This window comes from Diabrotica undecimpunctata, chromosome 2 (assembly GCF_040954645.1).
Source record: "Diabrotica undecimpunctata isolate CICGRU chromosome 2, icDiaUnde3, whole genome shotgun sequence".
NCBI lineage: Eukaryota > Metazoa > Arthropoda > Insecta > Coleoptera > Chrysomelidae > Diabrotica > Diabrotica undecimpunctata.
The window spans coordinates 136,790,814-136,813,682 of NC_092804.1; the positions used below are offsets into that span (position 1 = coordinate 136,790,814).

Here is a 22,869-nt window from a genome sequence, read left to right on the forward strand (position 1 = left end):
GATCGTCTTGGTGACAGCTGATCTAAATACGGTGTTAGTTATTCCCAATCACTTTTTAACATTATTAAGCCATGATGTTCTTATTGTACGAGGTCGCATTTATCCCACATTTTCCAAATTATTGACTGGAAAAGTTTGTATTTTATGTTTTTCTCAACATACTCAAAATATATTTAAGTTGTTAGTTTAAAACTTTCAGTTCTCTTCTTGAAAGTCTGGATATCTAGTTTTATGATAATTATTACCCTTCGCGTGCGAATGAATGGGTTTTATTCCTACTCTGTTCTTCATTTTAATCGTTAGGTCCCTATTATAACGTAGATAACATCCTACATAAGATATTCGTTTTGTTAGACGGTAGACTCACATCACTAAGCTAATACTAAGTTTGATGGATGTCTCACATCATCAACCTATCTGTCAAGGATGGCAAGTTTCCAAGTGACCTTAAAACGGGAGTAGTTAGTCCAATTTTCAAAAAGGGAGATCCATGTTTGGTTGATAATTACAGGCCAATCACTGTAACAAGTGTACTCTCTAAAATTATCGAAAAGTGTATTTACAATAAAATGTTAAATTTTCTGGATAAATATGATATCTTAAATAAATGCCAGCATGGGTTTCTTCCTAATAAATCTACAGTGAGTGCCTCTATTTCATTATTTAATTATATCCACGCTGCTTTGGATCGAAAAAGGTATGTGGGTGCACTCTTTTTTGACTTAACTAAGGCTTTTGACTCTATTGACATTGAAATTATACTGCATAAATTAGAAGCCCTTGATTTTCGTGGTCACTTCTTGAACTGGTTAAAGTAATACTAACAACATCGTAAATTCCTAGTAAAAGTCGATAATAAGAAGTCATCTGTTTTTAATCTTGATCAAGGTGTACCACAAGGCTCCGTAGTGGGACCCTTAATATTTCTTTTATATGTAAATGATTTGATAAATTTTTTAACTGCAGATCATACAGTTCTCTATGCAGATGATTCCACAATTGTAGTTAACGAGTCAACTGAAGTCGAACTCATATCAAAAATGAACTTGATAGCACAGGAATTTACAATCTGGTGTAAAAGGAACTCTTTAATGCTAAATGCAAAGAAAACTATTTGTATGCAGTTCTACTCGCGCTGTAAGCAATTCGATGATTATAAGATCACAGTTAGTTCTGAGGAAATGCCTTTTAGTGATACAACATTATTTCTTGGTAGCATTCTAGAAAGTAATATGACATGGGATGAAAACGTTACTAAAGTATGCAAAACAATGAATAAGGGTTACTATGCGATCCTTCAGTTGAAAACTCTATTTAATACCAATCAATTGATAAGTGTTTACTATACATTGGTTTATTCATATATGGCCTATAATGTTGTCTTGTGGGGAAACTCTAGGAACTCTTCTATAGTTTTTATAACTCAACAGAGAATTCTTAGATTAATATTCAATATTGATAATAGACAATCATGTCGTAAATATTTTATTGAACACAGACTTGACTTGACGTTGACTTTCCATGCTTTATATATTTATAAGTGTATTATTCACGACAAAACTAAATTTCAAAATTTTACCCTTAACTCTGACTTTCATAATTACCCGACAAGACACGGGAGGTTGATCAGCGTGTGTAAACTGCACAACTCTTTTTGAAACTAGTCCTGATTTTGCAGGATCTAAATTTTACAATTGTTTGCCACTTATGTAATATGAGAAATCAAAATAATATTCAAAAATTCAAAAATAAATTAAAATCATGCTTGATCCAATTATGCGTTTACAACCTAAATGATTATTTTGACTTAATAAAAGACTACAGGAATGAGGACCGACGGGGTTCAGAGACGCTCTATATTGCATATCTTTGTTTTATATTAATCTATACTTTGTTGATTATGCTTTATGTAACTATATGACTTATCCTATATCACATTGTGATCTCATTGGTTTAATAAAGAATATTCTATTCTATTCTATATTCTATTATTTACTGAAAATAAAAATATGCGTTTTCTCACATTTGTTTTCATCCCAAAAGATTATTTTTTATTCTGTTTGATCGGCAAACGATAATTATTAAACGAATTTAATATTGTTTAACAGAAATATTGAAGAGTGTCTCACGTACCAAGGCTATGAGCAAAGAGTGTCTTCCTAACCTGGCCCATAAAAAAACACTCGCATCTCAAGGTCAGAGACAAAGTGGATTTGGGCAACCTGTTACGCCATCATGTTCATGGTATTGATGACACAAAAAGAAAAGCATGACCTAAGTGATGCCGCAGAGACCTGGCGGACTCTGGCTGAGAATTACAGCCGTAAAACGGTAGAGAAATTTTTCCAACTAATTTCTCCAATGTAAAAAACAGTACGCTCCTGGCTATTTACTACTCGGTATGGACTCCCACGGTATGTACTGTTCTCCTATTTGTGGAGTTATACAAAATTTTGACTCATATTGAGGCTATTTTAAATTCCCAGCCACAGTACGCATTGCCTATGCTGATTCTAATGATTTTCAGCCATTGACGCCTAGACATTTTTTAATAGGGGTCCTGTAACAGCATGCCCGGAGCGGGATGTTAAGGAAACATCTGCAAATTTAATTACACATTTGAAGCAACTCACTTGTTGTGTTGACCATTTAAATATTCTGCAATGATTACACCTTAGCGTCGCGATAAAACACATTGATTTGGTTTTAGTAACTGCAGAAGATTCCTTGGTATTACGTTGGCTACTTGCTAAGGCCTTCTTTAAGTAAATAAATTAAAATTTGTCTTATGGTAAATCTATTTGTATCCATAGTGCCCTATGACATCTCGTATGTCGCTATATGTTTATTGAAAACTAAGATGCTATTTAGTGTCCTTTTGGTGGCTCTTGTTTGTTTTTTATTCCTTTTCTTTATATTCTCTATATCGTTCCCTTTAATTTGCTATGTCGCCTGTTATGATTCGATCATTGTTTATTATTTAATTGTTTGTGTGTTTGATTGTTTATTTTGTACGCAGCCAGATACCCCCTTTAAGTCAATAAATCAAAATTTGACCTATATTTAATGTATTTTTACCCATAGGGTCCTATGATATCTCGTATGTCACTATATATTCATTAATAACGAAGATGCTGTGTCGTGCCCTTTTGGTGCCTTGTTTATTTTTTCTATCTTGATATATTCATTATATTCTCCCCTTTTCATTTGCTATGTCGCATGCTAGGACAATTTATTTGTTTATTTTGTACTCAGTCAGAGGCCTTCTTCAAATCAATAGAGTAAATTTACCTTATAGTGTGTCTATTATCATTTATACTCTCATGTGATATCTGTTATATGGCTATAAAATCATTAATAACGAAGATAAGGTGTAGTGTCCCTTTGGTAGTCGCCTGGTTTGTTTTTTTCTTTCTTAATATATTCTTTATATCCTCCCCTTTCTTTTTGTATGTCATATGGTATAATTCAATCAAATGTTTATTTTGTACTTGGCCAGAGGCCTTCTTTAAGTTATAAAATCAAAATTTGCCTTATAATAAATCTATTTTCATCCATAGTACCCAATGATATCTCGTTTGTAACGATACGTTCAATAATAATGAATATACTCTGTAGTGCCTTTTTGGTAGTCGCTTTGTTGGTTTTTTTTATCTTAATATAATCGTTATCTCTTCCCCTTACATTTAACGTATCACACGCTCCAATCGGACCGATAACAACGAAGATATGACGTAATGCCGGCGCTGGGGTTTTCGTTACCCACAGATAGACAGACAGAATAAACAAATATATTATATTCATAATTATGATATTAAAATATATGTTTCGTGGTCTGTACATTTTCTAACTTACATTAACTGCTATGATTTTTCTTTATAAAGATTATTTATTTATTATAAGGATTTGGGAGTACTTTTATTTCAGTCTATAAAAAAAAACAATTGGTTCGATACATTAACCAGAATGGTATTTTTCTTCTGTTCAGATTTAATCACAATCTTTTTTTATATAACAAAGTGCTTTAGGCCATATAGGAAAACCAAGTGATACATTTCAAAGTCAAAGTAATTTACTGAAGTCGATACACTTTTAATGTTTTATCATGTATTTTAATTGTATAGGTACCTGTTTCATTGTTATAATAATTGTATAAAGATACGATAAGTATGCTTAGCGCTAAATTAATTTTAATAATTAAAGCCAACTAAACAATTATTCAAATGTTATTGTTGATAGAGAGTTTCCATATAATAGATTTTTAATATTCGATATAATGTTATTAATGTCATTAGTGGCATTACACCAAATAATAAAACATCTGTTGCTTTGACACAGACTAACTAATTCTTCGTATACCTTCTTCTTTTTTAAAAAAAAAAAGCTAAACTAAACTATTATGTTTAGCCCTCTTCTAAGCTATTCCTCTGCAGCAAAGCTCCAATTTTTCTATCCTCGTTTTGCTGTTCTATCCATTGGTCTTCCCATATTTATTGGTTTTTGAATCTTAGACTCTTGTCAATTTCTAATCTGCCAAGAAGAGAAAATGGTCTCTCTAAAATAGCTTAGTTACAATTAGACCTACTCTAATATCCTGGTTTCTTTTTTTTTATCAATAAGGTTTATGTTTTGGCCCAGACTTTTTGTCATATAGACTGTAACGTACTATAAAGAATATACTAAGTGAAGTTTATCAAATAATCTATTAAAAACAAAGTATGTAGTGGTGAGAGGTGAAAAAATAAGTTTAGAACTAATGTCAGGAAAGTTTGTGAACAAAATTCATAGCGGTAAAATGAAAAAAAAAATAATGCATTTCTAAAGTATTTACGTACAAAATGAAAAATTTGCTCAGAAAATATCGACAGGAATAAGTTCAATTTTGTAACTCGCGAGTTTTCGAGGTCGCTGGATACGAAGAAGATAATGACGATGGTTATAGAGCTACCTAGTGCCCAGGATGGACTCCCGGAGTATGTTAATTTCATTCTAAATCAGTCGATAGTCATTACTCTGGGGTTTTTGAGGCCACTCAACACGAATATGATAACGACGATGGTCCTCGAGCTAGCTGGTGCCCAGGGTGGACCTCGTCTGCCTCGAGTTATATGTTATTTTCATCAAAATTATTTGAAGGTCATTACTCGGAGCTTTTTGTGTTCACTGTGATCGACGAGCGGGTCATAATACCGCAGTTTTGAGAACGACGGTTTTACCCGCGGCTCGTTGGTGTTGATCGACTAGCGAGCAAAACAGTCATTGTTAACCGTCCACAGCTAACATGTTGTGTTCAACTGAAAGTGAAGTTTTATGCTACCTCGCTCTAGCATACTACGAAATTACAAAAAAAAAGCGGAGACGCCCTAGACGTTCGGTATTTAAAAGTTTAACATATGCCGTAAGTCGAGTTGTTTTGTTTTTGTATTCACAAACAAACACAGTCTCGTAAACAATATATAAATTTTAATAAAATGTCGTGGCTGATAGTTAGCATATCCATGATTAAAAACTGATCTTTTCACTTCAACGGTGGAGGAAAACTGCCGGTTTTGCTGGCCAGTAGTGATACACGCGCGGTTTTAAATGACGAGCCAAGTAAAAAATAAAACAAACTGACGAGCCACAAGCCAGGTTCGTCGGTATATAAAACCGCAGTATTGCAGTGATACACTGGCGAGTTTTACCGACGAGCCACAAAACCGCGGTTTTACTCGTCTGTCGATCAGGGCCTGTAGAGGGTAGTTGGACTCCCGGAGTTTTATGTTATTTTCATTCGAAATCCGTCAAAAGTCAATACTCGGGGTTTTTTTTGGTGGTTGAATATAAAAATTACAACAGCGATGGTCTTCAAGGTATCTTGTATCACTCAAAATAAAAGCAACGGAAGTAAATAATAATTGGCGTAGATGTTGCCAACTTACTAGAATAGATATAATAAGGAATATTGAAATTAGAGAGCGTATGGGCACAGACATCGCCATCCTGGAAACTGTAGAATGCAAAAAGGTGAATTAGAATGACCTTGTCGAAAGGATGAATGGTCAAAGACGTACAAAGAGAATGTTACAGTGAATCTTTTTTAACAAAGATCGTGAAGACAAGAAGTAGGCAGTGCGATGGAAAAAAGAGGTCTAAAAGCAGGTGACTGGAAATATCGCAAGCGTTTGAAGCTATATACTAATGTATTTTCTGACTATACTAGTATAAACACATATCTAGCACATCATTGCATTGGCAATCTAAATTTTCATATTAATAATGTTAATTTTAAGTTTAATATTAATTACAGTGTCCGTAAATTGGAATAAATATGACTTACCTTATATATCTTAGTAATATAATAAATCCAGGATTTAGACGATGCCTTTCCATTTGGTTTAGAAGACTATAAACTACTAAAAGTCCACTGAGAATAAAAAAGGAGTCTACAAATAAATCTCCATGAAATAATAGGCATGCTACCGATGATCTGTATTGCTGAAAAAAATAGGTATGTTAAACACTGTTTATATAAAATCTGAGACGACCAAAATCGAAATTAATTAATCGTATTCCGAGTTTGGACGTATCTTTTGTCTACGACCGATATTAATTGTTAATTTCAAATGGTAACTACATTACTAAAAGTACTTAGGAACGAAAACGAACAATCGAGGAAAGAATTTATGCACAATACCTCAAATAAGCTTGTATTCAGTTGAAACGTGAATTTCATTTGCACGGTTTATTTCTCCTTCCTATTTATTTTCTTCCTTTCTTTAACCAATTATGCCTATAAAAGGCTGTCACTTTATATCTTGAGTGGTTGGCCGTTTGGTGATTTATGTCTTCCTATTTTGATAATAATGTTCTCTTTCATGCTGTCTATGTATTTATTCCACTGTTTTGTTAAGTATCAATTCGGGTATGTCATTTACGTTACATTTTCTTCTTATTCTTCGTTTTATGGGTTTTTGATAAATATAGTGATTTCCATAAAGATATTGGCAATGAACTTTAATCAAATCCAAATCTAGTCATTCTTCCCGCCGATAAAGGCATGCCACTGTCATCCTAAACACTTTTTCTTATATTAATAAACTCTTAAATCTCATTATTACTTTAGACTACAGACCAATTCCTAATAATTCAACAACCTATCTGGAGAAAACAATAAAAGCCATTATCAATAAAACCTCTCTTCCAGTTGACATAAAATAATCTATAATTTCCTGTGAAAAGTCTTCCAGAACACCTCGAATGTCAGTGAATATAACTGCCCTACACAACCATTGGCCAAGTACTTGGCCAAAAGTTTACAACCTCTCACCAAAATGCTTCATCCTTCGTCAAAAATTCTTTTCATTTCATCGAACTTCTTAAACAACACCCTATCTTACTGTCAGAGATTTTAGTAAGTTTTGATATCGTTTCACTTTTCACAAACATTCCTATAGACGAAACTCTAAACATTCTGAAAACTAAATGCAGTATCTAGCAAGACCACTTACCTCTCATTAATCATTGTATGTCCAACACTTATTTCATCTTCCAAAATTAATTCTAAAGACAAATAAATGATGCCCCACTGGGCTCCCCACTATCTCCAGTAATTGCCAATATCTTTATGAACAACTTCGAGACCCGAGCACTATCCATATCAATGCTTAAACCCACATGTTGGCTACGATATGTTGACGATACATTCGTCATTTGACCCCATGGCAGGGATGCTTTGGTATCTTTTTAAACGCATCTGAATGGTATACATCCTAGTATCCAGTTCACGATGGAGGTGGAAACTGATTCATCCCTACCGTTTCTCGACGTTATCATAAAGAAAAACCAATCCCAAGGTTTTTATCACTCTATTTATGGAAAACTCACCCATACCAATCGTAACTTGCATGCCAAGTCTCATCATCACAAATTCATTCTGTTATTAATACGCTTAACTCCAGATCAATACGTGTCCGCGATAATGCAAGTAGACCCGCTGAACTTTTAGTTTAAAACAAGCCCTTATTCAAAACGGTTACCGCGAAAATCACGTCAATAGTAGCATTAACAGATATCAATCTCTCACTTAATCTCAACCCTAAGACTCAGATCCTTATCATACGAAAGCTTTTCTTCCTTACATCAAAGGTGAATTACGATACATTAACCCCGATTGTCAGCAGTATTGCAGTTCAATAGTCCAGCCGATCAGCAGTTTCGACACATATTGCAGACAAGTTGTCATCAATTAATTTCATATAAATACTGTAAATTTTCATTTTAAAGTCAGTTGTAATTATATTAAATAAAGTGCTGTTACTCTGTCAGTTGTACCTTTAAAAGGGCCTTTTTAAAAAGTACCTTCGGGAGTGACAACCCTTAAGTGGCGCATTCAGTAGATTAGTGGGAGAGTCTCCAGAAGATCCTCGTCGTTCTCAAACGTTTACCCGCTACCGAACCCAAATCCAGGGAAAACTGCAGCTATTTAACCCACGGATTCCAGGCAAATTGGCACAGAAACATATTTATGAAGAAAGCTGAAAAGAAACTTAAAGAAGAAAAGAAACTTGTACCTAAAAGGAATGCATCCAAGCATCATCCTATTACTGTAAGCAAATTTCATCTTATTTCTAATTCTAATATCAATTCACAAGTATCATCCTTTAGAATAAGCGATTCTCTTTCAACAATTTTTGAATCTAATATAGAATCTAGTGAAAATATTAAACCAGATTTACATTTAGTTGATAATAATCATATTTTTAAAACCACAAATTTGTTTGAAATACCTTCTATAATTATTACACCAGCATCCATTTCAAATAATTCTAATATGGCACCCATTTTTGATGTTAATAAAGACCTTTCTATCGTACCAGAGTACGACGGCAATCCAAATGAACTCCACAATTTTATTGATGTTATTTCCATGCTTCTAAACCATTTCTGGGATCATACAAATCCCGAAAATTTTCAAAATCATATGCTTACCCGGGGAATTATGAACAAAATTAAAGGAAGAGCCAGAGAAATTATTTCTGTATACGGCTGTAAAGACTGGCCGTCAATAAAATCCATTCTCGTCCAAAATTTTGCAGACCAACGAAACGAAAACTCATTAACTAGAGATTTAGTTAACCTCCGGCAAGCTCCAAACGAAAACCCCCATCAATTTCATGAAAAAGTTATGAGTCTTTTAAATACCATTTCAAATCATATTGAATTACACACGGAAAACGAGGAAGTTAAAAGAAGTAAAAAAGAATTTTTCCAACAACAAGCTCTAACCACATTTTTGGCAGGCCTAAGAGAACCCCTAGGATCAACGATTCGATCCATGAGACCACCCAATCTCGCTCTTGCTATCCAATATATTCAGGAAGAAAATAACATAAGATATCTCCAAAAAACTCATAATTATTCCTTGCCATCTTCTAGTAAACCATCTGCGACTTCACAAACACAGAGATCCAATTTAACTCATACACCTGCTCCTACACGATGGCAGCCTGAGGTGCCTAAGCCCCAATGGCCACAGCCATTCTTTAGACCAAATCAAATTCCTGTGCAACAACAATCATTCAATAATAGTCCAAGAGGGACATTTCAACCCCCTAGATTCCAACAAAATCATCAACTCACTCCATATGCACAAAATTCTAGGGCTAATCAACCCAATTTTCATAAACCAGTTCCATCTCAATCATATAAGCCAACACCTATGAGCGTATCTACACGCCAAACCGGTTTTAATAGACCCCAATCTCAAAGAAACTTCCGCTTTCAACAAACTGCCAGCCCCCGATTCACCGTAGAAGAACTCTTTAATATCGAACAAGAGGAAAATAATTACGATGAAGGTATAGACAATGACACATACCCAGATTACACTTATTATGAGCAAGAAAGACGAAAAAGAAGAAACGTAGTAGAATTGCATTCCTATGCCGACAAAAGAGAGCTTCCTTACATTAAAATTCAAAATCCCCCTCTTAAACTTCTTATTGATACAGGAGCCACTAAATCTTTCCTTAATCCTGATATAGCCAATAAATTCTACAAGAATAATATTAAATATGAACCATTTATCGTTACATCAATTTTTCAAAATCATTCACAGGATTATTGTGTAGAAATCCCAATTTTTCCCGAATTTAACTCCGATATTAACCTAAAATTTTATCTTTTCAAATTTCACAAGACATTTGACGGTCTTATCGGCCTCGATAATCTTAAACTTCTAAAAGCAAATCTCGATTTTACCCAAGCTACTCTTACTACAGAGCATTCTATTCTTCCTATTAATTACTACGTCACAAACAAAGCCCAATTCTATACAGTCCAGCTAGAGCCCCAATCAATTACCCAAGTCCGCTTACCAGTAAAGGAAACATCAGGTACAATCGTCATCCCAAGACAAGAAGTCGAAGGTGCCATCCTAAGAGAAACTCTCACCATTGCCTGTAATCAACTCGCCTGGACCGAGCTAGTCAATAACACCGATGAATACATCCAAGTAGCATTAACTGATCCCATCAAAAGTCAACCCATAAATCTCGAGGAATATCATATATATACGTCAGATATCATACCTACCGAAGACAGTAATCTAAAAGATGTCGATCCTCTCCTTAGAACCGATCATCTTAATACCGAAGAAGAATCTCACCTAAGACGACTGTGCAGGAAGTTTGCAGAGATATTTCATCATCCAGACGATCCTTTAACATTTACTAACCAAATAAAGCACCATATACGAACCAAAGACGAAGTTCCAGTTTATACCAAGTCATATCGGTATCCACACATCCATAAAGAAGAAGTACGTAAGCAGATCACTTCAATGCTTGATCAAGGAATTATCAGACCGAGTCAATCACCCTGGTCATCTCCAATCTGGGTCGTTCCAAAGAAACCAGATGCCTCAGGAAAAATTAAATGGAGAATAGTTGTCGACTACCGGAAGGTGAACGAGAAAACCATCGATGACCGATATCCAATTCCAAATATAACAGACATTCTGGACAAACTAGGACGCTGCCAATACTTCTCAACCCTAGATCTAGCCAGCGGATTCCATCAAATTGAAATGGCCGAAGAAGATATCCAGAAGACTGCATTTAACGTTGAAAATGGCCACTATGAATACATGAGAATGCCGTTCGGACTCAAAAATGCACCCTCAACATTCCAGAGAGTAATGGAGAACGTACTAAAAGGACTAATAGGAGAAATATGTCTGGTCTACATGGACGACATTATTGTATTTTCAACCTCTCTTCAAGAACATATGGTAAATCTTAAGAAAATTTTTGAAAGATTAAGAGAAACAAGATTTAAGATACAAGTTGACAAATGTGAATTCCTTAAGAAAGAAGTCGATTTTCTAGGTCACGTCGTAACCTGCGAGGGAATTAAACCAAACCCGACTAAGATTAAAGCCATCATAGACTATCCTGTACCAAAAACAACAAAAGAAATTCGAGGATTTTTAGGATTACTTGGTTACTATAGAAAATTCATAAAGGACTTTGCCAAAATTACAAAACCACTTACCATATGTCTTAAAAAGGATGCAAAAATTGAACACACCGAAGAATTCTTAAACTGTATCAAAACCTGTAAAAGCTTATTGATTAATGAACCACTTCTGCAATATCCAGACTTCACTAAACCCTTTAACCTCACGACTGATGCAGGCAACTTCGCTATAGGAGCCATACTATCACAAGGTCCAATAGGAAATGATAAACCTATCGCCTATGCATCCAGAACTTTAAATGAAACAGAACTGAAATATTCGACTATCGAAAAGGAGATGTTAGCAATTGTGTGGGCTACTAAATACTTCCGCCCATACCTTTTCGGACGAAAGTTTTATCTGACCATCGACCTCTACAATGGCTATTTTCACTTAAAAATCCAAACTCAAAACTTGTCAGATGGAGATTAAAGCTGGAGGAATTTGATTACGAAGTAATATATAAAAAAGGCAAATCCAACACCAATGCAGATGCTTTATCCCGTGTCGAAATTCACACGAAAGAATTAAACAGTGTAGACGAGAATATGGAAGAAATAATGAAACTCCTCTCAAAAGATGACGATGATATCTCCATGATTAATCACCCCAGTTCCTTATCCGATCTGGAAGAATTTCTAACCGACCCAGCCGAAGAGTCTCAAAAAACTTTGAATCCGTCAACCCCTTTAGGTGACTTAGATAAAATCATCCAAAAAAATCAAACTGCAACGTTAACTCCCGAAGAAATAAAGATAATAGACGAAATCCTACATGAAGACAGCAAACAGCAAAAATCTAAAGCTCAGCCATCAAACTCCCAATACTTACAAGAAGATAACGATACAGATGTAACCAAACATTCCACGGCAGAAAATCCAATAATGGGAATTCCAATTAGCGAGAAACCACTAAATTGTTACAATAATCAAATAATTCTCAAGATAGTAAACTATAGCCCGGCGAAACCAATCATAGAGCAGTGTTTTGTAACAAAGAAGAGAATGTATGTCCAATTGGGAAAAAATGATCTTCACAACGACATTTTCCAGTTTTTCAAGAACTATATAGATCCGAAAAAGAAGTACGCCATTCTGTTCGAAAATGATGAACTCTACAAATCCCTATGCAATATTCTACGAGAAACTTTTAAAAATTCCGCATTCGATCTTGTCAAATGCAACAGCCTCCTAGAAGATATAAACAGCACAGAGAGACAGAAAGAAATTATAGAGAACTACCATCAAGGGAAGACTAACCACAGAGGAATTAACGAAACCGAAGCTCAAATAAGAAAACGCTACTACTGGCCTACGCTAAAGAAAGACATCGAAGAAGTTATCAACCTTTGTGATACGTGCCAAGCTAACAAGTATGACAGAAATCCAATTAAGCCGAAATTTATGGTAACACCAACTCCAACAGAACCGTTAGAAATAATTCATATGGACACATTCCAAGCTAACGGACAAAAATTCCTTACAATAATTGATGCATTCTCGAAATATGGCCAAGCATATCCCATAGAAGGATCCAACGCAATAAATGTCCTTAATGCCTTCATGCTATTTATAACCCACCATGGACTCCCACACATGATAATCGCAGATAGTGGAACCGAATTCAAAAACGGCCTTGTTCAGGAATTTGTCGATACACACAAAATTTCGATTCACTACACAACACCAGATAATCCACAATCGAACGGAATGATAGAACGTTTTCACTCTACAATTTTGGAACACCTAAGAATACTTAGAGAAAAAAGGAAGACTCTGGGTATTAAAGAACATATGTTGTATGCTATTTTAGGATACAACAATTCCATTCATTCATCAACTAAACAAAAGCCAATCGAAATTCTAAATGGCCATATCGATCCCCAGGATCCATTTGACATCGATATTAACAGAACTCTAATAAATAACTATACACAGAGCCACAGATTAAAGACAAAAGAAATCTACAGTGAAATAAACAAAAAGCTACAAGAAACCAAACAGAAAAATATTGAAAAAATAAATCAAAAAAGACAAACACCAATAACTTATAAACCCAGCACAAAAGTTTACACTAGAAAAACAGTAAAAAGAAATAAACTTCTTCCGAGATTTTCTTCCCGCATTGTGAAAAATAATAATCCCGTAACAATAGACACTCAAGATACGTCAATACACAAAAAGAACATCAAACACCAGCCAAAGACTAATGCTAAAACTGCTTTACAGATGTACCTTAGTAGCAGCCCAACAAGTTCAAATTCAAAACCTGAAGGACAATCCAGGAATCCTCCCAGTTAAACTTGGACAAGCGAGGATACAGACCAGCACTCATGACTTCATCCACTATTTCCATCTAGAACCCATCGCAGAAGAGATTGAATCCATAGAATCTCAGTATATCACCACCAACAGAGCAATAGAAAATGGACTTAGTCAACCATATTCTGACAGCCTACAAAACTTTGATAAAACTGTACAGTACCTCCTCCAAACAGCAAAAGAGAAACTAGACACAATATATCCAAAATCCAGAAGCAAAAGAGGACTTATAAACGGATTGGGAAGTGTAATAAAATCTATTTCTGGTAATCTAGATCAAGAAGATGCTGAAAGATACAACGCTGCCATTAAATCACTTGAAAATAACCAACAGAACATTATTACTAACATCAATAGCCAACTCAGCCTCAATAAAAGAATAATGACAAATTTTAACCAAACAATTTCATTACTTACACACAACCAAGAAATCATAGCTGAAGAGACAAGCAAAATTAGCTTAGAGATGAACCAATTCGTTTTCGATTTTAATGATTATATGCAAGTTCGAAATATCCTTGACCAGATAAATCTAAATTTACAAACAATTATACAAATACTGGATGATCTACAAACAGCAATTACATTTGCAAGAATCAAAACTTTACACAACGGTCTCATTAAACCTGAAGAAATAAAATGGGCCGTGCAAAAGATGCTTGAACACCACCCTGCATCACAGATTCCCTATATTCAGGAAGAAGACTTAACCAAATACTATGAAATCATAGACATTGATGGTTACTACACGAATCACACCCTTGTTTTTATTTTACATTTTCCTATTCTTCATTCCAAGTCGTTCACATACTTCCATTTATACTCCCTTCCAACTAATAATCACACAATAATCATTCCACCTGGTCCATACCTAGTCCACAACTCAGACCTTTTTCAATATATGGATGTACCATGCAAAAGAAGCGAATCCAAATCATTCATCTGTCCTGAGAAATTTCCACAAGAGAATGACCAGACTAATGACTGCATCATCCAAATTCTCCAGTTAATCAATGATGCTGCCCAATGCCAAAGTGTTCCCGTCACTGTCACTACAACGATCATTCAAAAAGTATCCGATGCACACTACATTGCCGTTTTTCCAAAGGCTACGAAAGTATCTACCCATTGCACGACCACTGAAATAGAAGTACTCGAAGGGACCTATCTAATTGAGTTACCGCCAGGATGTGAACTACGAACCAATAATGAAGTTTACATAAATTCCAAAACAACAATTAAAGAAGAACCACTAACATTACCAAAAGTCAAGACCACCAGTATTCTGAAGAACCACCCAATAGTCAAACCCCTAAAATTGGACAGAATTCCTTTAGATGAACTACACAAGTTATCACAGGAAGAAGAAAGGTTCCAATCCATCCTTCCAACACAAATGGACCACAGCTACATATGGACACCACCGATATATATACTGGTAGCAATCCTTTTAATTTTTGGTTTTCTCAAGCTACGCAAACTGAAAAAAGAAAAAGATGAGCAGAATCCAACCACAGCAGAAGACATCCCTGACCAAAGCCCAGAGTCCTCAGAAACAGTTCACGGAGTTTTGTTCATCCCTCACAAAACTTCCCCAGGGGATGGAGAAATTACGATACATTAACCCCGATTGTCAGCAGTATTGCAGTTCAATAGTCCAGCCGATCAGCAGTTTCGACACATATTGCAGACAAGTTGTCATCAATTAATTTCATATAAATACTGTAAATTTTCATTTTAAAGTCAGTTGTAATTATATTAAATAAAGTGCTGTTACTCTGTCAGTTGTACCTTTAAAAGGGCCTTTTTAAAAAGTACCTTCGGGAGTGACAACCCTTAAGTGGTGTCACAAAAAAAATTTCTAAAATCAAGAGGAATAAAGACAGTATTTATCGCCCAACAAAAAATGGAGTTTATGAAATTCCTGGTGCAGATTGCCCCCGATCCTGTATAGGTCAAACAAATCGTAGAATCCAAATTTTGATTTATTAACATTCCATTTTTGTTCGCAATTCCGACTCAATTTCAGCTCTAGGTCAATACCATCTTTAAACAAGTCACAAAATTAATTTTGAAAACTCCAGAACCATAGCTCTCATCCGCTTCTATAAACCAAGAATTATCAGAGAAGCCATAGAAATTGAAAAAAGGCCAAATTGTCTCAATAAAAGATATGACGGCATACGGTTACTTTCGACTTGGAGACCTCTCATAAAGAATGAAAATCCAACTGTCAGAAATGTTCTCACCAACAGGCACGCGTTTATATGCAAAAAGTTTATTATTTTAAAAATTTAATAAGTGACTGTAGATGGCAATTGAATGGATCCCCCTTCGCATGCGACAGGCAAAATCACTACTGAATATATAAAAATTCCAGAGAATGAATGAATAGGTGACTGGTTAAACAAAATATAATATGATTTAAGATGATATAAAAGAACAAGTCTATAACAATAAAAAACAAGGAATACTATTTAGCTCTTAATATAATAACCGGTTTCACTAGCTTACTGATGACTAAATTACCAGTATAAAACAATCAAGTAGTTTCACGTCAATAAAAATACAAACTACACTATAAAAATATCATCAATATAATCAAATGTCAACAAAATCAAATCATCAATAAGGTAATACAAATACACTTTAAAGTTTATAGTTTGTTAATGACCGTAAAATGTGCCTCAATACTTTTAAATGTTTAAAAACGACACAATGATATCAATCAAAGTAAAACAAACGGTTGTCGTTATAGCATGAACTGTCCACGTAGCAAAACATCAGGACTCGACGGTAAGGATATAAGACTGATATCAAACTTATATCTCCAACAGAAAGCAACAGTACGATTAGAAAATGAACTATTCGAGATCTTCACAGTAGAAAAAGGAGTTAGACAGGGTTGCATATTGTCACCGACAATATTTAACATATACTCTGAAAATATCTTTAGAGAGGCCTCGGATGAATCAGAAGGTGGGATTGTTGTAAACGGTCAACTTATAAACAAAATAGATATGCAGACGATACAATGTTGTTGGCAGATAGTGCACATGGGCTCCAAAGGATGACGGATAACGTTGTAGAAGCATGTAACAAATACGACCTGCGGCATAAACACCCAAATTACAATTAACGATACACCGTTAGAAGGAGTGGAAAAAATATGCTATTTGGGCTGCAATATTAAGGATACTTGGGATCACAGCTATGAAATAAAAACTCGTATTGAAAAAGCCAGAAGCTCTTTCAATAGCCTTAGGAAGATTCTCTGCAACTTTAAGTCTTTAAGTATAAATATTCGCATAAGAATTCTTAGATGTTACGTATTTAGTGTCCTCGTGTAAGTGCCCTTACTAAGAAGTGGCAGCAACGATATTAAAAATGTGTCAACAAGATAAAATATAAATCTGGAATCAAGAGAGAGATTTTTCTCAGGGGTGTCTTCATGTCTGCAGTAAGGTGGCTGCTATTATTAGAGTCAATGTTAGTATGAATTAGAAATATTTCAAATATTTTAAGATACAAACTCAACTAACGGTGTTTTTCCTTAAATGGACTCATCCTGAAATCCGAATGGAGCCTCTGTTTGACGTAACATTTTACTTCAGGAGATGCATTATTTCAGCATAATATTATCCGTATAATGCTATCAGATTATAATATATTATAAGGTTTTCGAACTCAGGCCTGAGTGCCTTTTTTAGCAGCGTCATGTCCAGCACGATTTAGTCACCACTAATAGTATAGCAAAAGTACATAATTATTATACATCCACTTAAATTTTGCTGTATAGGCTAAGATTTTATGAGGACTACTCAATCAGCCAATGTATTATTGCCCATAACCAGCCATTATGCAATTAAGTTTTTATGTTCTTGATTTTTGCAAGATATCTATACTCCAGTCGTCATTGGGTTGACAACTAAAAATCAAACGACCAAGCTGAATTTTACCGTGAATAATAATTTTGGGACCCCAAAAAAGATGCAAAAAAGTTAACCACTTTCCCCCGGGCTTTCCTCTAAATCACCCCACCCCCGTAGGGGGGTAAAAACGCAAAAAATCGATTTACCGAAAATCTTTACGCTGTAGACAAAAATGTGTAGAATAAACTGTTCTCTTAGAAACAACGCCTAAAGCTACCGTCGATTTTCAATGTCAGTTACGCGCGTGAAATCAATTTAAATCAAATTTGTAACATTTCGACGGTAACAATTCGATATCCGTTGATTTTAGAGTCATATCAACAAAAATCAAGATGCGTTTTAAAGGTAAAGAATTCAGCTTTCGTATGCACTTTTTGTATTTGCCGCAAAAAAAATCAGTTTTTATAAATATAATAAATAAATAAAAGTGTCGTGATTTTTGCTATTTTTTACCAATCTTGTGAGATCAATAAAATTGCTCACTTTCATTGACCAGTCGTAGTAAAACTTCCATTCTTAGAGATCAATCTTTAAAATACCTATAACATAAAATTGGCAACAAATATGAGACATTTGAAATATGAATAAAAAACGCAAAATTTAATGTTTTGCATTACAAATGATTACACGTCACGATGAATGCCTCCAAGAAGACGGTTTTTGGTTGTAGTTTATAGCAGAAGTTTGGTTCTTTTGAAAAACGTACTAGTGTAATTGAAAAAAAAGTTTTAAACGTTTTAGATTGTTTGTTATGTGAAAGTATAAATCCAGCACTTTTTAAGTATATTTCAAATGCCTCACATTTTTTGGCACAACTCAAAACTAAAATTTCATGCTATAGATTTTGAAGGTTAGGCTCTAGTAATCGAAACTTTATAGTGGCCAATCAATTAAAGGTATAGAATGAATTGATCTCATGAGAATCATGACAAATGGCAAAAATCGCGCCACGTTTATTTATTTAACACCTTTATAAAATCTGAGTTTATTTGCGGCTAAATACAAAAATTTCATATGAAAGCTAAACTCTTTACCTTTAAAAAGCATCTTGATTTTTGTCGATAGGACACTTGGATCAAAAGATATTCGAATTTTTACCGTCGAACTGATACAAATTTTATTTAACATTGATTTCGCGCGCGTAACTGACATTCAAAATCGACGGTTCCTTCAAGCATTGTTTCTGAGAGAAAAATTCATTCTACACAAAAAATGGTTATAAACATATTTGTTTAAAATTATTTCAGCTACACTTTTTATTTAAAACATTTTTTTCTACGGCGTACAGATTCTTGGTAAATCAATTTTTTTATGTTTTTACACCATTACAAGAAGGGTTTTAGAGGGAAGCCCAGGGGTAAAAGTAGTAAACTTTCTACATCTTTTCTGAGGTTCCAAAATTAATATTCTCCGCAAAATTCAGCTCGTTCGTATAATTTTTAGAGATTCAGCGGCATTTTCGTCTCTGACGACTGGAGTACTATTCTGCACTCATAAGCTAAAAGGCCCTAACTCCAACATTTTTTAAATGTCTTTTATGGGCATTTATGAATCGGCGTATAAAAATACACCTACAAATGTCGTTAGAAAGCCTTAAATCCATCAAAATGGCGAGTTATTTTGCAATATAAATCCCTAAATCCAGTGTGGTATCATTTTTGTTAAAATAAAGCCCTATGTAGCGAAAAAAAAAGAACTAAAAGTACCCCAAATCCACAAACCACAAATCCTATGAATACGGAATTAAGGCCGTCTTCTGTGAAATATCGCGGAATAGTTTTTGGAGTTAAGGTATTCTTTCATCAAATGTTATGGCATGACTGGCTGTTTTGACGTGGCTTTTGCCAGTTTCATTGTTATTAATTGTTTGACGCTGACGAGTACTACTTCTTTCGTTTGTGGATTTAATTTTGTTTAGTTGTAATTTTAAGATCCCATTTTCCCAAGAAGATATAATATCCATTTTATTTTCGGAAATCATTTAATCAGGTAAGTTCATTCTTATTATGTATTTAAAGATATTCAGTTATCAGTAAAGTTGTACCTACGTTAACCTCAAAATGTAATATTCTAGGTTCTTGAATCTAATTTTGATTAACCAACATTGTTGCTTAACTAATATTACCAACTTAGACACAGTTTTAAAGTTGCTTGCTCAAAAATTGAAAACATAATATATATAGTAAAAGCAGAAAATGAAACTTCTAAAATTACATTTAAAAAAGAGTGGGAAAAACTAACTTTATATAAAAAAATATTATTAAATAAACGTAACACAAACACTAGGATATTTCAACAGAAATTAAAGTTGCGTTTCTATTTCTCACTTTCAAAAATTTAAAAGTATTATACGAAAATGGTTGCGTTTCGATTTAATTCGAGTCTCTTACCACTCCCTAACACGTGTTTCTGGGTCTACCTGTCATTAGAGAGAGTTTGTAAGAACACTCAAACCAAATCAAAACGCACCGACTACTCTGGCAATTATAGAAAAAATAATTACCAGAATATGCTACTAGAGACATCTAGTGAGGAAAGATGAAGATGAGGAAATGTGTCGATAGCAATTAAAGTAAATTGTATACTCACGCTTAATCAAGCCTTTAAGAGCGATGCTGGGAATATTTATATTCCACTATGCATCAACAATTTACCCATATAAATTACCATCATTCTTGTACTCATTGCGTCGAGTAAGGACGATAAATAAAGGAGTTAGGGCTTCTTAGAATCTAATATGTCAGCATTCAACTTTAAAATAAAAAGCCGTAAATCCATTTTTGTTCTAAAAAATTTAAATATTCTTATGTTAAAACCATAATTTTAACATTGAAACAAAACCATTTACACATTAAATTCATTTAAAAATATCAAAACTGTGATGCTGGAGAAAAAAATGGTTTTCCTTGTCTCCTGTAAAATTTTGTTCTTTGGAGATAGGGCTTTTTAGCTTATGAGGGCAGTATTGGTATAGTAAAATTTTTCTTCAATATTACTTTTATTTCGCAGGCAAGATATTAAAAGTTTCAATCTAATTAAAAATTAATATTAATTGAAAAGAATATTAGTTTTCAATTATTGTAGTTTTAAATAAAATTAAGTTATATTAAGAATATTAGTTTTCAATTATTGCAGTCTTAATATCATATTGCATTTAATTAAAAATATAAAACAAAGAAGCAAAAAATATAGATGTCTTTAACGGAACGCAAAAGCACGATTTGCATTATACACTCCTATTCCTCCACCAAATATTAAGCAGGACGATTCTGTATTTCATTAGATTGTGTACACTTGAAAACTAAGTAAGTTTTAAAATATACGGAATTTAATTTTGCTTTTTATCTTTAAGTTTTATCCTCAATTAGATAAAATTCATTATCGTGTGGGGCTTTATCATTAAGCGAGATCGACTTTGTTAATTACATTTTTCTGTTTCTATCTAAAATCAGATACAGATATATAACGGCCTGTCACTATTGCGCAGGAGTATAAATAAGCCGTCATTAATATGAACTCTTTTGATCTATTTTTCAAGAAAAATCAATCCGCTTTTTCTTTGTTATCTTCATTCTTGTCTATCGTCTTCTTTTACAGGTTGTTGTCTGATTTCGATCGATTGGTGATTGAGGCCCATTCCTTTCTATTTTTCGTTTATTTTTTAAATAACCTTTTCTGAAAACGATTTTCGGAGTGAAAATCAAAACATCAGATGTTATTTAAAAATGTTATTTTTATTTCAATCAGCTGTGGCTTACCCACATATAAACATATTTAACTTAGACATGCCACAAGAAAATAGTTTCAGAACTTTTTTTAAATTTTATCTCCTGGTCGTTCTTCATTCCGTTGATATCTTCTCTGGTCTGATCTTCCCAACTTCACTTTGTTGTCTCTCTAGATCTTATATTTATAGATTTTCACTTTAATATTTTTTTTATTAATTTATCTTCTTCTCGTCTTAGTACATGCCCGAGCCGTATTAACCTTTGAGCTTTTATATATCTGACCGTATGTTCTTCATTTATTTTATTATTTATTTTGCCTCGTTGTTAAATAATCGTCTAAACTCTCCGTCTTGGATTTTTTTAGTCTGAGAATTCCAGTACCTGAAGATTTTCCTTTCTATTCTTCTTAGATACTCTTCATCTTTATTAGCCAGGAACACAGTCTCTTTTGCTGCGTAGTTTATGACAGGTCTGGTGTTTTTGTATATTTGGTATTTTTACTAATATGCCTGTGTTTAAGTACTTTCTAGCTGTCTATTGTTACAACTAGACACTTAAATCTCTTTATTTTTGGAACTAGATACTTTGTATGATCATTTTGTGTTAAAAAATTTCGTAGATAGGCTATTTCCTTGTCGTACTTCTGGTTTTATATTGATAGTTTCGGCATTTTCCTTGTCTAATATAGCTTCGGCTACAGAGTTGTCCATTGTTATTTTCGCTAATCTAATCGTTTTGCTGATATGTTTATGTTTTTCATTTCGAGTAAAATATATCTGAATGTATTTGTTGTATTGATTGTTGTTGAAATGTTGAATATATTTCCTACCTTTTCCTAGTTTTTCTGATAATCCTTTTCTGTATGGTATTGTTATTTTCCTTGTATTAGGTATATGCTGTAGGATTTTGTTCTAAGTTGTTCTGTTCTATTCGGTTGATAAAGGATAATTATTTTTTAATAAAACATATATTAACAAATGTTTTCCCTTCAAGAATGAATTTTCGTTAGAACAAGTAACTTTGGCTCTATCATATAAGGATTTAATGATTCCCTTTTTAATATTAATATTGTGATTTGATCTGAAATTTAAATATCTGTTGGTGTGTGTTGGTTTTTTCTACACCTGAGTCTCATATTTAGTATCGTTCTTAGAAGTTAAAATATCCAGGAAAGGTAGTATGTTATTATATTCTTTTTTCATGGTAAATGTTATTGTCTCTTCTTTATCATTTATATCATTCAGAAATGCGTCCAACAGCTCTGATCCATGAGGCCATATTGAGAATACATCATCTACAGATCTCCAGCATACTGTGGATTTTAAATTTTGTTTAGAAATAATATTTGTTTCAAAATGTTCCATAACTATATCGGCTAATAATGGAGA

General features: G+C 33.8%; 1 protein-coding gene across 1 annotated transcript in view; it reads right to left on the reverse strand.

Moving 5' to 3' along the window:
* The window catches only part of LOC140434930 (nose resistant to fluoxetine protein 6-like), a 141,726-nt gene that overhangs the window by 66,441 nt on the left and 52,416 nt on the right, over positions 1 to 22,869 (reverse strand). Inside the window, exon 6 of the mRNA XM_072523569.1 lies at positions 6,320 to 6,477. Within this exon, the coding sequence (XP_072379670.1) occupies positions 6,320 to 6,477 (158 nt within the window). The remainder of the gene's footprint in view (positions 1 to 6,319; positions 6,478 to 22,869) is intronic.